The sequence below is a fragment of the Liolophura sinensis genome, chromosome 10 (genome assembly GCF_032854445.1).
Source record: "Liolophura sinensis isolate JHLJ2023 chromosome 10, CUHK_Ljap_v2, whole genome shotgun sequence".
Lineage (NCBI taxonomy): Eukaryota > Metazoa > Mollusca > Polyplacophora > Chitonida > Chitonidae > Liolophura > Liolophura sinensis.
Window position 1 is genome coordinate 23,471,891 of NC_088304.1, and position 18,405 is coordinate 23,490,295.

The 18,405-nt window shown below is 41.2% G+C and overlaps 1 protein-coding gene across 1 annotated transcript in view; it reads right to left on the reverse strand.

Annotated features, from left to right (window-relative positions):
- LOC135477002 (DNA excision repair protein ERCC-6-like) overlaps positions 1-18,405 on the reverse strand; it is a 123,698-nt gene that overhangs the window by 97,016 nt on the left and 8,277 nt on the right. Inside the window, exons 8-13 of the mRNA XM_064757150.1 lie at positions 18,235-18,340; positions 16,592-16,710; positions 16,099-16,312; positions 14,695-14,808; positions 13,896-13,944; positions 12,680-12,869 (exon numbers count right to left, since the gene is read on the reverse strand). Of these exons, the coding sequence (XP_064613220.1) occupies positions 12,680-12,869; positions 13,896-13,944; positions 14,695-14,808; positions 16,099-16,312; positions 16,592-16,710; positions 18,235-18,340 (792 nt within the window). The remainder of the gene's footprint in view (positions 1-12,679; positions 12,870-13,895; positions 13,945-14,694; positions 14,809-16,098; positions 16,313-16,591; positions 16,711-18,234; positions 18,341-18,405) is intronic.

Here is an 18,405-nt window from a genome sequence, read left to right on the forward strand (position 1 = left end):
ACTTACTTATGCTGGGAGAGAGGACAGCTACACAACATCTAGAAAACAATTCTCCCCTTAACCTCAATCATTCCTGGCATCAGTAATGTGCTGGTGGTCAAACAGAATTAGCACTTACTTATGCTGGGGGAGAGGACAGGTACATAAAATCTTGAAAAGAGTTCTCCCCTTAACCTCAATCTTTCCTGGTTTAAGTAATGTTCTGGTGGTCAAGCAGAATTAGCACTTACCTATGCTGGGGGAGAGGACAGGTACATAACATCTTGAAAACAATTCTCAACTTAACCTCAATCTTTCCTGTTATAAGTAATGTGCTTGTGGTCAAACAGAATTAGCACTTACTTATGCTGGTGAAAAGGGCAGGTGCATAACATCTTGAAAAGAGTTTTCCCCTTAACCTCAATCTTTCCCGGTTTAAGTAATGTGCTGGTGGTCAAGCAGAATTAACACTTACTTATGCTGGGGGAGAGGACAGGTGCATAACATCTAGAAAACAATTCTCCCCTTAACCTCAATCTTTCCTGGCATCAGTAATGTGCTGGTGGTCAAACAGAATTAGCACTTACCTATGCTGGGGGAGAGGACAGGTACATAACATCTAGAAAACAATACTCCCCTTAACCTCAATCTTTCCTGGCATCAGTAATGTGCTGGTGGTCAAATAGAATTAGCACTTACTTATGCTGGGGGAGAGGACAGCTACAAAACATCTAGAAAACAATTCTCCCCTTAACCTCAATCTTTCCTACCATCAGTAATGTGCTGGTGGTCAAACAGAATTAGCACTTACTTATGCTGGGGGAGAGTCCAGGTACATAACATCTAGAAAACAATACTCCCCTTAACCTCAATCTTTCCTAGAATCAGTAATGTGCTGGTGGTCAAACAGAATTAGCACTTACTTATGCTGGAAGAGAGGACAGCTACACAACATCTAGAAAACAATACTCCCCTTAACCTCAATCTTTCCTGGCATCAGTATGGTGCTGGTGGTCAAATAGAATTAGCACTTACTTATGCTGGGGGAGAGGACAGGTACATAACATCTTGAAAAGACTTTTCCCCTTAACCTCAATCTTTCCTGGCATCAGTAATGTGCTGGTGTTCAAGCGGAATTAGCACTTACTTATGCTGGGGGAGAGGACAGGTACATAACATCTAGAAAACAATTCTCCCCTTAACCTCAATCTTTCCTGGCATCAGTAATGTGCTGGTGGTCAAACAGAATTAGCACTTACTTATGCTGGTGAAAAGGGCAGGTGCATAACATCTTGAAAAGAGTTTTCCCCTTAACCTCAATCTTTCCCGGTTTAAGTAATGTGCTGGTGGTCAAGCAGAATTAGCACTTACTTATGCTGGGGAAGAGGACAGGTACATGACATCTTGAAAAGAGTTCTCCCCTTAACTTCAATCTTTCCTGGCATCAGTAATTTGAGGCTGTTCAAGCAGAATTAGCACTTACTTATGATGGGGGAGAGGACAGCTACAAAACATCTAGAAAACAGTTCTCAACTTAACCTCAATCTTTACTGTTTTAAATAATGTGCTGGTGGTCAAAAAGAATTAGCACTTACTTATGCTGGTGAAAAGGGCAGGTGCATAACATCTTGAAAAGAGTTTTCCCCTTAACCTCAATCTTTCCCGGTTTAAGAAATGTGCTGGTGGTCAAGCAGAATTAGCACTTACTTATGCTGGGGGAGAGGACAGGTACATAACATCTTGAAAAGAGTTCTCCCCTTAACCTCAATCTTTCCTGGTTTAAGTAATATGCTTGTGGTCAAGCAGAATTAGCACTTACTTATGCTGGGGGAGAGGACAGGTACATAACATGTTCAAAAGAGTTCTCCCCTTAACCTCAATCTTTCCTGGTTTAAGTAAAGTGCTGGTGGTAAAGCAGAGTTAGCACTTACTTATGCTGGGGGAGAGGAGAGGTACATAACATCTTCAAAAGAGTTCTCCCCTTAACCTCAATCTTTCCCAGTTTAATTAATGTGCTGGTGGTCAAGCAGAATTAGCACTTACTTATGCTGGGGGAGAGGACAGGTACATAACATCTTGAAAAGAGTTCTCCCCTTAACCTCAATCTTTCCCGGTTTAAGTAATGTGCTGGTGGTCAAGCAGAATTAGCACTTACTTATGCTGGGGGAGAGGACAGGTACATAACATCTTGAAAACAATACTCCCCTTAACCTCAATCTTTCCTGTTATAAGTAATGTGCTGGTGGTCAAACAGAATTAGCACTTACTTATGCTGGGGGAAAGGACAGGTACATAACATCTTCAAAAGAGTTCTCCCCTTAACCTCAATCTTACCCAGTTTAATTAATGTGCTGGTGGTCAAGCAGAATTAGCACTTACTTATGCTGGGGGAGAGGACAGGTACATAACATCTAGAAAACAATACTCCCGTTAACCTCAATCTTTCCTGTTATAAGTAATGTGCTGGTGGTCAAACAGAATTAGCACTTACTTATGCTGGGGGAGAGGACAGGTGCATAACATCTTGAAAAGAGTTTTCCCCTTAACCTCAATCTTTCCCGGTTTAAGTAATGTGCTGGTGGTCAAGCAGAATTAGCACTTACTTATGCTGGGTGAGAGGACAGCTGCATAATATCTAGAAAACAATTCTCCCCTTAACCTCAATCTTTCCTGGCATCAGTAATGTGCTGGTGGTCAAACAGAATTAGCACTTACTTATGCTGGGGGAGAGGACAGGTGCATAAGATCTTGAAAAGAGTTTTCCCCTTAACCTCAATTTTTCCCGGTTTAAGTAATGTGCTGGTGGTCAAGCAGAATTACCACTTACTTATGCTGGGGGAGAGGACAGGTACATAACATCTTGAAAAGAGTTCTCCCCTTAACCTCAATCTTTCCTGGCATCAGTAATGTGCTGGTGTTCAAGCGGAATTAGCACTTACTTATGCTGGGGGAGAGGACAGGTACATAACATCAAGAAAACAATTCTCCCCTTAACCTCAATCTTTCCTGGCATCAGTAATGTGCTGGTGGTCAAACAGAATTAGCACTTACTTATGCTGGGGGAGAGGACAGGTGCATAACATCTTGAAAAGAGTTTTCCCCTTAACCTAAATCTTTCCTGTTTTAAGTAATGTGCTGGTGGTCAAAAAGAATTAGCACTTACTTATGCTGGTGAAAAGGGCAGGTGGGTAACATCTTGAAAAAAGTTTTCCCCTTAACCTCAATCTTTCCCCGTTTAAGTAATGTGCTGGTGGTCAAGCAGAATTAGCACTTACTTATGCTGGGGAAGAGGACAGGTACATAACATCTTGAAAAGAGTTCTCCTCTTAACCTCAATCTTACCTGGTTTAAGTAATGTGCTGGTGGTCAAACGGAATTAGCACTTACTTATGCTGGGGGAGAGGACAGGTGCATTAACATCTAGAAAACAAATCTCCCCTTAACCTCAATCTTTCCTGGCATCAGTAATGTGCTGGTGTTCAAGCGGAATTAGAACTTACTTATGCTGGGGGAGAGGACAGGTACATAACATCTAGAAAACAATTCTCCCCTTAACCTCAATCTTTCCTGGCATCAGTAATGTGCTGGTGGTCAAAAAGAATTAGCACTTACTTATGCTGGTGAAGAGGGCTGGTGCATAACATCTTGAAATTAGTTTTCCCCTTAACCTCAATCTTTCCCGGTTTAAGTAATGTGCTGGTGGTCAAGTAGAATTAGCACTTACTTATGCTGGGAAAGAGGACAGCTACACAAGATCTAGAAAACAATTCTCCCCTTAACCTCAATCTTTCCTCGCATCAGTAATGTGCTGGTGGTCAAACAGAATAAGCACTTACCTATGCTGGGGGAGAATCCAGGTACATAACATCTAGAAAACAATACTCCCCTTAACCTCAATCTTTCCTGGCATCAGTACTGTGCTGGTGGTCAAACAGAATTAGCACTTACTTATGCTAGGGGAGTGGACAGGTGCATAACATCTTGAAAAGAGTTCTCCCCTTAACCTCAATCTTTCCCGGTTTAAGTAATGTGCTGGTGGTCAAGCAGAATTAGCACTTACTTATGCTGGTCGAGGACAGCTGCAAAAAATCTAGAAAACAATTCTCCCCTTAACCTCAATCTTTCCTGGCATCAGCAATGTGCTGGTGGTCAAACAGAATTAGGACTTACTGATGGTGTGGGAGAGGACAGGTGCATAACATCTTGAAAAGAGTTTTCCCCTTAACCTCAATCCTTCCTGGCATCAGTAATGTGGTGGTGGTCAAACAGAATTAGGACTTACTGATGGTGTGGGAGAGGACAGGTGCATAACATCTTGAAAAGAGTTTTCCCCTTAACCTCAATCCTTCCTGGTTTAAGTAATGTGCTGGTGGTCAAGCAGAATTAGCACTTACTTATGCTGGGGGAGAGGACAGGTACATAAAATCTTGAAAAGAGTTCTCCCCTTAACCTCAATCTTTCCTGGTTTAAGTAATGTTCTGGTGGTCAAGCAGAATTAGCACTTACTTATGCTGGGGGAGAGGACAGGTACATAACATCTTGAAAACAATTCTCAACTTAACCTCAATCTTTCCTGTTATAAGTAATGTGCTGGTGGTCAAACAGAATTAGCACTTACTTATGCTGGTGAAAAGGGCAGGTGCATAACATCTTGAAAAGAGTTTTCCCCTTAACCTCAATCTTTCCCGGTTTAAGTAATGTGCTGGTGGTCAAGCAGAATTAGCACTTACTTATGCTGGGGAAGAGGACAGGTACATGACATCTTGAAAAGAGTTCTCCCCTTAACTTCAATCTTAACTGGTTTAAGTAATGTGCTGGTGGTCAAGCAGAATTAGCACTTACTTATGCTGGGGGGGAGGACAGGTATATAACATCTTGAAAAGAGTTCTCCCCTTAACCTCAATCTTTCCTGGCATCAGTAATTTGAGGCTGTTCAAGCAGAATTAGCACTTACTTATGATGGGGGAGAGGACAGGTACATAACATCTAGAAAACAGTTCTCAACTTAACCTCAATCTTTACTGTTTTAAATAATGTGCTGGTGGTCAAAAAGAATTAGCACTTACTTATGCTGGTGAAAAGGGCAGGTGCATAACATCTTGAAAAGAGTTTTCCCCTTAACCTCAATCTTTCCCGGTTTAAGAAATGTGCTGGTGGTCAAGCAGAATTAGCACTTACTTATGCTGGGGAAGAGGACAGGTACATAACATCTTGAAAAGAGTTCTCCCCTTAACCTCAATCTTTCCTGGTTTAAGTAATATGCTTGTGGTCAAGCAGAATTAGCACTTACTTATGCTGGGGGAGAGGACAGGTACATAACATCTTCAAAAGAGTTCTCCCCTTAACCTCAATCTTTCCTGGTTTAAGTAAAGTGCTGGTGGTAAAGCAGAGTTAGCACTTACTTATGCTGGGGGAGAGGACAGGTACATAACATCTTCAAAAGAGTTCTCCCCTTAACCTCAATCTTTCCCAGTTTAATTAATGTGCTGGTGGTCAAGCAGAATTAGCACTTACTTATGCTGGGGGAGAGGACAGGCACATAACATCTTGAAAAGAGTTCTCCCCTTAACCTCAATCTTACCCAGTTTAATTAATGTGCTGGTGGTCAAGCAGAATTAGCACTTACTTATGCTGGGGGAGAGGACAGGTACATAACATCTAGAAAACAATACTCCCCTTAACCTCAATCTTTCCTGTTATAAGTAATGTGCTGGTGGTCAAACAGAATTAGCACTTACTTATGCTGGGGGAGAGGACAGGTACATAACATCTTCAAAAGAGTTCTCCCCTTAACCTCAATCTTACCCAGTTTAATTAATGTGCTGGTGGTCAAGCAGAATTAGCACTTACTTATGCTGGGGGAGAGGACAGGTACATAACATCTAGAAAACAATACTCCCGTTAACCTCAATCTTTCCTGTTATAAGTAATGTGCTGGTGGTCAAACAGAATTAGCACTTACTTATGCTGGGGGAGAGGACAGGTGCATAACATCTTGAAAAGAGTTTTCCCCTTAACCTCAATCTTTCCCGGTTTAAGTAATGCGCTGGTGGTCAAGCAGAATTAGCACTTACTTATGCTGGGTGAGAGGACAGCTGCATAATATCTAGAAAACAATTCTCCCCTTAACCTCAATCTTTCCTGGCATCAGTAATGTGCTGGTGGTCAAACAGAATTAGCACTTACTTATGCTGGGGGAGAGGACAGGTGCATAAGATCTTGAAAAGAGTTTTCCCCTTAACCTCAATCTTTCCCAGTTTAAGTAATGTGCTGGTGGTCAAGCAGAATTAGCACTTACTTATGCTGGGGGAGAGTCCAGGTACATAACATCTAGAAAACAATACTCCCTTTAACCTCAATCTTTCCTGTTATAAGTACTGTGCTGGTGGTTAAACAGAATTAGCACTTACTTATGCTGGGGGAGAGGACAGGTGCATAACATCTTGAAAAGAGTTCTCCCTTAACCTCAATCTTTCCCGGTTTAAGAAATGTGCTGGTGGTCAAGCAGAATTACCACTTACTTATGCTGGGGGAGAGAACAGCTACAAAACATCTAGAAAACAATTCTCCCCTTAACCTCAATCTTTCCTGGCATCAGTAATGTGCTGGTGGTCAAACAGAATTAGCACTTACTTATGCTGTGGGAGAGGACAGGTGCATAACATCTTGAAAAGAGTTTTCCCCTTAACCTCAATCTTTCCCAGTTTAAGTAATGTGCTGGTGGTCAAGCAGAATTAGCACTTACTCATACTGGGGGAGAGGACAGGTACATAACATCTTGAAAAGAGTTCTCCCCTTAACCTCAATCTTTCCTGGCATCAGTAATGTGCTGGTGTTCAAGCGGAATTAGCACTTACTTATGCTGGGGGAGATGACAGGTACATAACATCAAGAAAACAATTCTCCCCTTAACCTCAATCTTTCCGAGCATCAGTAATTTGCTGGTTTTCAAACAGAATGAGCACTTACTTATGCTGGGGGAGAGGACAGGTGCATAACATCTTGAAAAGAGTTTTCCCCTTAACCTAAATCTTTCCTGTTTTAAGTAATGTGCTGGTGGTCAAAAAGAATTAGCACTTACTTATGCTGGTAAAAAGGGCAGGTGGGTAACATCTTGAAAAGAGTTCTCCCCTTAACCTCAATCTTTCCCCGTTTAAGTAATGTGCTGGTGGTCAAGCAGAATTAGCACTTACTTATGCTGGGGGAGAGGACAGGTACATAACATCTTGAAAAGAGTTCTCCTCTTAACCTCAATCTTACCTGGTTTAAGTAATGTGCTGGTGGTCAAACAGAATTAGCACTTACTTATGCTGGGTGAGAGGACAGGTGCATTAACATCTAGAAAACAAATCTCCCCTTAACCTCAATCTTTCCTGGCATCAGTAATGTGCTGGTGGTCAAATAGAATTAGCACTTACTTATGCTGGGGGAGAGGACAGGTACATAACATCTAGAAAACAATTCTCCCCTTAACCTCAATCTTTCCTGTTATAAGTAATGTGGTGGTGGTCAAAAAGAATTAGCACTTACTTATGCTGGTGAAGAGGGCAGGTGCATAACATCTTGAAAATAGTTTTCCCCTTAACCTGAATCTTTCCCGGTTTAAGTAATGTGCTGGTGGTCAAGCAGAATTAGCACTTACTTATGCTGGGGGAGAGGACAGGTACATAACATCTTGAAAACAATACTCCCCTTAACCTCAATCTTTCCCGGTTTAAGTAATGTGCTGGTGGTCAAGCAGAATTAGCACTTACTTATGCTAGGGGAGAGGACAGGTACATAACATCTTGAAAAGAGTTCTCCCCTTAACCTCAATCTTTCCTGGCATCAGTAACGTGCTGGTGGTCAAGCAGAATTAGCACTTACTTATGCTGGGAGAGAGGACAGCTACACAACATCTAGAAAACAATTCTCCCCTTAACCTCAATCTTTCCTGTTATAAGTACTGTGCTGGTGGTCAAACAGAATTAGCACTTACTTATGCTGGGGGAGAGGACAGGTGCATAACATCTTGAAAAGAGTTCTCCCCTTAACCTCAATCTTTCCCGGTTTAAGTAATGTGCTGGTGGTCAAGCAGAATTAGCACTTACTTATGCTGGGTGAGAGAACAGATACAAAAAATCTAGAAAACAATTCTCCCCTTAACCTCAATCTTTCCTGGCATCATTAATGTGCTGGTGGTCAAACAGAATTAGCACTTACTGATGCTGGGAGAGAGGACAGCTACACAACATCTAGAAAACAATTCTCCCCTTAACCTCAATCTTTCCTGTTATAAGTACTGTGCTGGTGGTCAAACAGAATTAGCACTTACTTATGCTGGGGGAGAGGACAGGTGCATAACATCTTGAAAAGAGTTCTCCCCTTAACCTCAATCTTTCCCGGTTTAAGTAATGTGCTGGTGGTCAAGCAGAATTAGCACTTACTTATGCTGGGTGAGAGAACAGATACAAAAAATCTAGAAAACAATTCTCCCCTTAACCTCAATCTTTCCTGGCATCATTAATGTGCTGGTGGTCAAACAGAATTAGCACTTACTGATGCTGTGGGAGAGGACAGGTACATAACATCTAGAAAACAATTCTCAACTTAACCTCAATCTTTCCTGTTATAAATACTGTGCTGGTGGTCAAAAAGAATTAGCACTTATTTATGCTGGTGAAGAGGGCAGGTGCATAACATCTTGGAAATAGTTTTCCCCTTAACCTCAATCTTTCCCGGTTTAAGAAATGTGCTGGTGGTCAAGCAGAATTAGCACTTACTTATGCTGGGGGAGAGGACAGGTACATAACATCTTGAAAAGAGTTCTCCCCTTAACCTCAATCTTTCCCGGTTTAAGTAATGTGCTGGTGGTCAAGCAGAATTAGCACTTACTTATGCTGGGAGAGAGGACAGCTACACAACATCTAGAAAACAATTCTCCCCTTAACCTCAATCTTTCCTGTTATAAGTACTGTGCTGGTGGTCAAACAGACTTAGCACTTACTTATTCTGGGGGGGAGGAAAGGTGCATAACATCTTGAAAAGAGTTCTCCCCTTAACCTCAATCTTTCCCGGTTTAAGTAATGTGCTGGTGGTCAAGCAGAATTAGCACTTACTTATGCTGGGGGAGAGGACAGCTACAAAAAATCTAGAAAACAATTCTCCCCTTAACCTCAATCTTTCCCGGTTTAAGTAATGTGCTGGTGGTCAAACAGAATTAGCACTTACTTATGCTGGGAGAGAGGACAGCTACACAACATCTAGAAAACAATTCTCCCCTTAACCTCAATCTTTCCTGTTATAAGTACTGTGCTGGTGGTCAAACAGACTTAGCACTTACTTATTCTGGGGGAGAGGACAGGTACATAACATCTAGAAAACAGTTCTCCCCTTAACCTCAATTTCTGATATCAGTGATGTGCTGGTGGTCAAACAGAATCAGCAATTACTTATGCTGGGGGAGAGGACAGGTGCATAACATCTCGAAGACAATCCCCTCATTCAACCTGAATATTTCCTGTTATAAGTAACGTGCTGGTAGTCAAACAGAATTAGCACTTATTATGCTGGGGGAGAGGATAGCTACATAACATCTGGAAAACAATTCTCCCCTGAACCTAAATCTTTCCTAACGTGCTGGTGGTCAAACAGTATTAGCACTTACTTATGCTGGGGGAGAGGACAGGTACATAACATCTAGAAAATAATTCTCCCCTTAACCTCAATCTTTCCTGGTTTAAGTAATGTGCTGGTGGTCAAACAGAATTAGCATTTACTTATGTTGGTGGAGAGGACAGGTACATAACATCTAGAAAACAATTCTCCCATTAACCTGGATCTTTGCTGGTATCAGTAATGTGCTGATGGTCAAACAGAATTAGCACTTATGCTGGGGGAGAGGACAGGTACATAACATCTAGAAAACAATTCTCCCATTAACCTGGATCTTTGCTGGTATCAGTAATGTGCTGATGGTCAAACAGAATTAGCACTTATGCTGGTGGAGAGGACAGGTACATAACATCTAGAAAACAATTCTCCCATTAACCTGGATCTTTGCTGGTATCAGTAATGTGCTGATGGTCAAACAGAATTAGCACTTATGCTGGGGGAGAGGACAGGTAGATGACAATTAAAAACAAGGGTTATGAGAAACCTGACACTGATGGCTTCAACCAAAAAGGAGGCTAAGTTGACAGGACATTGGATTCACACTGAGCAGTCAGTAAACTTAGATAGAACTGAAGATGTTTGATACTGGGCCTGAATATGACATGAAAACTGTAATACTGTAGCTGACCCAAACATAAAAGTCTACACAAGGGCCAAATACAGATGTATAGTGAATAAAAGTCCAAAACAAGGTAATTTGGACAAAGGATTAAATATAATATTGAAATTCATGTGTGTACATCACAAAGGCCTGTTTATCAAAGATATGTTGAAAACTTTTCACTGATGACCCAAACATAAAACCTTACTCTGAGGCTACATATACACCTGTGAAGTGAATGTCAACACAGGAAGTCAACAGCATGGTAGTTTGTACCAAACAGAAAAGTTGAGTATAATGTCAACATGTTCATAGCATGTTTATCAAGCCGAAGAAGTTTCATGAACATATCGTGAAAACTTTTCGCATATGAAAGACAAAGTTTGAGTGCTATTTATGCACATTTTAAATTTGATTCTGAGAAAACAACTGTACAGCTTGGATTGGTGAATTTCTGGGTTTCACAAAGAGCATAGTTTTACCAGTCAACACAGAGTAATGCCTTCGGAATATGTTGGAATAAACACCTTGCAAACCTGCAAAAAGGTTGAAGAATTACGGTACCCTTATTAGATGCCACAAGCAGCCCTCGGGGTGCCTCTCAGCAAATATATAGGAGGCCTTCCAGAAATATATAGGAGGAATATAGGAATTTTCCCCCGAAAATATGGGTACATATAGGAAACTTCGGATGTAATTCTGAGACCAGTGGATGACATATCATTTATTTGATTGTTGTTAAATTACATACTCAAGAATTTTTCAATCATACAATGGAGAACTGGCGAATTTTATGAGTGAATGTAACTAGTAAACCACAGATCTTTGACAAATTTGTGCGTTATTTGACATGCTGATATGCACACCAATATTGGTGGAAGACAAATAGTTTTTCAACAACTGGTTGATGCAGTTCTACCATACATTATCAACATCACCACCGTGACCAGCATGTACTTATCCTGAAATGAGAAAGGCTCACATACACTTTGCACCTTTATATTGCTTTGTGACCTACAAAAAGGAGTGCGCTGGTACACCACCCAAGTCAACCCCCAAGACATATGGTCTCTAAGATGATAGAGGTGCAACAGTAAGGTATCATGAAACATGCAACACATATAAATAAAAATACCAAATTTGGTCGTGCAAAAGTGCTTGCCTGTAGAAGTCCATCGTAATACACAAAGAGCTTCTTAGATACCAATGGCATCCTTAACATTTATGCTGAACAATACACCAGGCAACCATGGCCTATTGGTTAAAAGCTCCTGTCTTTCAATGGTTGGCTAGGAAACACTGGATGTGGGTTCAAACCCAGGTATAGGCAGGGAATTTATAAATTATCCCCATTCTCACTGGTTGTGAGGCCTTGGTGAGTGGTCGACAATGCTGGTGTGGCCAATTATGGAATCTAAAGTTTATTGAAGGCCACTTGCCTTCTACCAATAGGGAGTGTATATCTGAACATCACATGTGGTAAAGCTTCTCAGTACCTTGCAAAGAATTGGTGGTTTACCAAAGGCACTTCAGTTTCCTCCACCAAAAAAACTGACTGCCATCAGGCCATAATTAAAACTATGTTTGTGGGGGCTGTGGAGTAACCCAACCAGCCCTATAAATAAAGGTTCTACGCCAAAATATTTATTTGTTGCTTTTGGTAGAATTTTTAACTTCTTAACATCTTTAAAATTCCTATCTTCTTCCTTAGCTGGAATAAAAGAAACTCGAATGCTGATGTCCGAAAATACCATCCTCAGCATTCCAAATATAAAAGAAAGAAAACTAAGAAAACCTTAAAAGAATTGACAGGACACCATGTTCCTTAATTTGGCTTCATACAGAATGTTTCATGGCCCACTTATGGTGTGCATTTATTGCACTACTTGTACATTCAGTTTGAATGGAGAAATGTAGTAATCAGAAGAGAACTGGAAGCTGGAAGCTGGAGAAGCTGGAAATAGCTGTGTATGGTTAGAATATGCCAATAAATGATTAGTTGAAGACATTTTAAACAATACAAACAAAAATAATAATCAGTCATTATTATTTAGCATGCAGATCTTTATCTGAACAAGAGTATTCATAAAAATAATTACCCCATTGTCATGACTTGTAAACTTCAGCTTGCACAAGTTTAGATGATAGGGCAAAAGGATGCAAAGTTTCATGGAAATAGGTTCAGTGCTTCAGGAAGAGTTGCATGGACAAAATCTGAAAACTTGGAAAAACACCACTAGGCAAAGTTCTAAACAGGGTTATTTATGAAAATAATTATTCTGATTGGAATTAAACTCAAGCATGCAGAAGCTCAGATGATAAGCAAGATGTATGGCAAGTTTCATCACTCAGTGCAGTGTTTTGGGAGGAGAGAACACTCTGAGGCCTGCACAAGCAACCAAGCCTCATTTTGTGTGGGGTGGGGGGGGCAACAACTTTCTTTACCTGTATGGGTTTTTGGCGTTGCCCGTCGTCTGCCTTGTGATGGAGTCTTTGAACACCTGTCGCCTGTAGATCTTCTCCTCGACCGTTCCACAGGTAATCAGCCGGTAGATGACCACGTTCTTGTCCTGGCCAATCCTGAACACACGGTCCACAGCCTGGGCGTCCGTGGCCGGGTTCCAACTAGGGTCATCTGCGTGGAGTGAGGGACTGATAGATCAGTACTGAGGAACATGTCAGTTATCTAACAACAGTCAGTTTTACAGATGGAGGAAACCCGAGTGCCCAGAAGAAACCCGAGTGCCCAGAGGAAACCCGAGTGCCCAGAGGAAACCAGTTGCCTTACATGGAGTCTTGGTGAAAAATAGTAAAATGTAAAAAAAATTTAAAAAAAGTGATATCTAACAGGTAAAAAAGTCCCTGACTTTCACTTGTATACAATTAATTAAATTATTTATTTATTTGGTTGTTGTTCAACATCATATTCAACAATTTTCGACTTATTTTAATGGCAGTCAGTTTTAAAGGTGGCAGAAACCAGAGTGCCACCTAAAAAAACCACGGACTTTTGGCAAGCTGCTGATGAACTTTCCCAAGTGTGACCTACAAACTTATAAAGCATGTGATATTTGTGATAGACAAGTGATCATACATGAATGAGGATCCACAAACAAAAGCCTAGCATGATGAAACTATTTATTTGATTGGGGCTTTATGCCATACTCAAGAATATTTCACTTATGTGACAGCAGCCAGCATTCTGGTTGGGGGAAACCCATGACTATCTGCAGGTTGCTGGCAGACTTTCCCACGTATGACAGGAGAGGAAGTCAGCATGAGCTCAACTTGAAATCACAGCGATCGCATTGGTCAGAGGTTCTTGGGTTTTTGGTGTGCTAACTGCCTCGGCCATGATGAACATTTGGTTAGTCCAATATAAATTGTAGCTTTACAGGCAGAATTAATGTCGAAGAACAGTACAAAAATACAACCAAACAAAATCTCTGTAAACTACTGTAAGGATGATCCCAGCTACTTTTCCTGTTACATAATTTCTTGCATAAGCCTTGCAAGAAACAGGAAATTCATAAAAACCTCACACAAAATAAACAGGTTTATTTTCAGTTTTATTTTTATTCCATTTTTGGATATTTTAGTGTATGCTTGCAAATAAAACAAAAAATAATATTGGTGTTGCTTAATAGGCCTTTATACTCACAAATGACAACCCTGTCTGCTGATGTCAGGGTCAGTCCAACACCTCCGACCTGGGAAGCAAATGGAATAATTATTTATTTCATTGAATTTTCCTCTTGCAGACGTGATGAGGCGGCCAGATTTGTGGGTGGAGGAAACCGGAGTGCACAGAGTAAACCACTGCCCCTTGGCAGGTACCTGACTAACTTTCGCACTTAAAATCGCAGCCAATACTTGATTTGAGCACCCAATAACGTTGGTCAAGGGCCTGACAGTCACACTGAAGCTGCACTTTGACCATCAGTGAGGGGCAAAAGCATGGTGTGCTCAGCTGAAATGTATCTAATTCAAAATGTATCATCATGATGTCCACTAGGCATGAAAATATTAAAGTTGAGAGTATACAGATAAAGCTGCACCTACACCTACCTCTGTTTGAAAACTCACAGAAGAGACAAAGTGGAGGAATCCTAGCATACTGTCCTCGGGATATATTAACGGATGTTTTGATGTTTACGAGGTTACAAAAGCACATGGCCAATGTCTTTGCAAAAGTATGTCAAGGTCATTGAACAATACCTGGAGTTCCTCACATATGTAACAGGTACAAAACTGATTAAAAGATAATCTTTTTTACAAGACAGTCACAAAATAATATAATATATAAGTCTGGCAAATGAAGTCTGGGAAAACTGTCCAAGACAGAATGACGTGGATGGATAGTCCACTACGACAATATTGTGCTTCTAATTTCAGTGTTCAGGATTTCAGTGTCCTACAGTGTATATCTGCATATTATCAAGATTAGCCAGCCAGCATACCTGTGTGGTGAGGAGAAACACTGAGTAACTGTTATCTTTCTGGAATCTGGAAATCCTCTCTTGTCTCTCTGATACCTGTATTACACTGCCATCTAGTCTCATAACCTTGTGACCCTGAGAAAAAAAACAGGTGAAAAATTGCTGGAAGTGATAAACATACTTTATCACATAAGTCATCACATCAGCGCAAATTCTGCTGACATCACCGCAAATTCTGCTGACATCAGTGCAAATTCTGCTGACATCAACATAAATTCCACTGACATCATAAATTCTGCTGACATCATCATGCATTAGCACAAATTCTGCAAACAGCACAAATTCTGCACATATCAGAACAACTTCTGCTGACATCAGCATAAATGTTTCATGATCACTGGATGCCATCAGCTTAAAGAATACATTTATTTATTTGACTGTTTCCCATACTCAAGAAATATTCCCTCATACGATGGCAATCAGATTTACGGCTGGAGAAAATCAGACTGCCTGGCATAACCCACCGACCTTTGGCAAGTGGTCTTCAACAAACATAGAGCTTGGTAAACACAAGAGTTTAAGATGCAACTTAACTCACTACTGGTCATACAGAGCTCGTTCCAGTCGCTGATGACCATACAACTTGGGATTGAACAGGCGTGTATACACGTAACTCCTGTTGAGTCGTATCATTATTTTGCATAAACGAGCGCTTAAGACCCGACGCAACAGTCAGTTTGAGCTTAGTTGGGTTTTAAACTCTCGTGTAAGGCGTCCTTTACATTGTGCAAACAACCACATGAGCACCATGGGCCGCTTATTGCCATCGAGGCTTTGCGAATAGTGAAACCGCAGAAAGGTCGAAATTCCGTATCTACTGCGTAAATAATGGAGGCCATCATTATGAGTACACATATACACTGTATGCCTTTTGCCGCTGACTTACCCTGTTTGCGATGACTTACCCTGTTTGCGATGACTCACCCTGTTTGCAATGACTTACCCTGTTTGCAATGACTTACCCCGTTTGCAATGACTTACCCTGTTTGCAATGACTCACCCTGTTTGCTGCTGACTCACCCTATTTGCTGCTGACTTATCCTGTTCACAATGACTCACCCTGTTTGCAATGACTTACCCTGTTTGCGATGACTTATCCTGTTTGCAATGACTTACCCTGTTTGCGATGACTCACCCTGTTTGCTGCTGACTCACCCTGTTTGCTGCTGACTTACCCTCTTTGCAATGACTCACCCTGTTTGCAATGACTTACCCAGTTTGCGATGACTTACCCGGTTTGCGATGACCTACTCGGTTTGCGATGACTTACCTGGTTTGCGATGACCTACCCTGTTTGCGATGACGTACCCTCTTTGCAATGACTTACCCTCTTTTCAATGACTTACCCTCTTTGCAATGACTTACCCTGTTTGCAATGACTTTCTGAATAATGTTTAACATCTTTGTGGACTGAGAGAACACCAAACAACGATGTCCGTTCTCCTTCAGGTTATCCAGCAACTCCACCAAAAAGATCATCTTCCCAGACTCGTTAATCAAGACATCATCAGGGATGAATTGGATTCGGTTGGCCGCACACTGTAAACCCTGGTCTGTATCCAGGTCGTCCACATCGAACCTTCAAACGCAAGAACGTACATACGTATGTTTGGGGTTTAACGTCATGGTTAACAATTTTTGTGCATATATTGTGTCTCTTCGTGGCAGGGCAAGTCCCCATAGTTATGATATAGATCCCTACCCCACAAACTCCCATTCCTACCATATACTTTTCATCAGTGGTCAGTCCCAGCTGGATACAGGCTCTAGTGGACAGCAGAATCAGTTCTGATGATGACCCCATACACATGTACTGTTATATTGACGTCTTTCCCCAACCACCTCCATAAATACTTACTTCTCATCAGCGGTCAGTCCCAGTTGGATACAGGCTCTAGTGGACAGTAGCCTCAGGTGGTCACACAGCTTCTTCAGGACAGTCAATGCCACAAGCGGAGACTTGTGGGTCATCAGAAGCTGAACAACACAGACAAACACAAATCTTAATAAGTCCCTTGTGTTGTTGTGGAGGAGTTTCCTCACAGGGATCAATAGCTGTTAGGCCGCCAAAAAAAAAGCACATCTTATTTCATTTATTGCTTTCTTTTAGACAACATCTGTTTTATTATTTATAAATTTATTTCATTGGTGTTTTGTGCCGTACTCAAGAATATTTCACTAATACGACGGTGGCCAGCATTATAGTGGGTGGAAACCGGGCAGAGCATGGGGGAAACCCACGACTATCCACAGGTTGCTGACAGACCCTCCCACTCACGGCCGGAGAGGAAGCCAGCATGTCAGTTTTAATATGTATCACAGGCTACTTGACACCATGTGGAATAAAAATACAACTGAAAATCCGCCTTTTTATTTTGTCTGATCCTAATGTTTTTCATGATTGCCCTGCTTTTCAAATCTTTCCGATCTTCCCGGGGAAACCCACGACCATCTGCAGGTTGCTGCCAGACCTTCCTACTTACGGCTGAAGAAGCCAGCATGAGCTGGACTTGAACTCACAGGGACCACATTGGTGAGAGTCTTGTGGGTCAATACGCTGTGCTAGCGCACTATCCAAATGAGCCACGGAGGCCCCCGCATAAACAACAACATCCTCTTTTAAGGTCTTATGTGTGACCCGACCCAGGATTGACCCTGAATATACCTCCGCTGAAGCGGACTCTCTACCAACAGAGTCAACAGAACCAACATTCAACAGAGCCAACAGAGCCATCAGGGCCGGTTATAAATTAGATGATTTTTTATTTTTATTTTTATAAATTTTACACTCTACCGACATGGAAAATAAATTCATTCTACCTGTAAAACAAAATTTTAATTGATGTGGCCGTGGATTAAAAATTCAATTATTTGCTGTTTCTTTAAGAGAAATTCTTAAGAAACTGCTGTGTAATGATTTCTACATCTCCCTTAAATTACTGACAGGGGAATGCTTCATTTACCTTGCTTAATCCCTTACTTTGCTAAATCCTTACCTCGTTTCGTAGCAGGGGTGGGGGGGTGGGGGGGATACGCTACAAATATGGCTGTAGATTCTGATGTTTACTAATGCTGGAAAAATTCTAAAAAATTTTTTTTATATTTTCCTGAACATTCTTAGCCTTGAAAGCCCTTCAATGATTACACAAGTTTTCCAATCCCCTCTACACCATATTTCTGCTTTTGCTGAAAGTGGGCTTTCAATATTTAATTACAGGTTACTGGCAGACCTACGTGGGGTTTCAATATTTAATTACAGGTTACTGGTAGACCTACGTGGGCTTTCAATATTTTATTACAGGTTACTGGTAGACCTACATGGGCTTTCAATATTTAATTACAGGTTACTGGTAGACCTACGTGGGCTTTCAATATTTAATTACATGTTACTGGTAGACCTACGTGGGCTTTCAATCACAAAGTACTTTTGTCATGGAACAAAACACACATCAAACAATTTGAACTTTCTACACATCACACTGCAAAGAGTCACAGACTAACCTCCTTGACATCATCCAGTGAAATAAAATCCTCGTAAATCTTTTTTTGAGCATCCGTCAGGAAAAGCCAAATGATCAAGTCGTTCTTCCTCGTCAAACGGGGCATCCTATGGAAACATGTTACAGTACATTATCACAGTCAGAAAACTGACCTGCACATTCAACCAGTAGC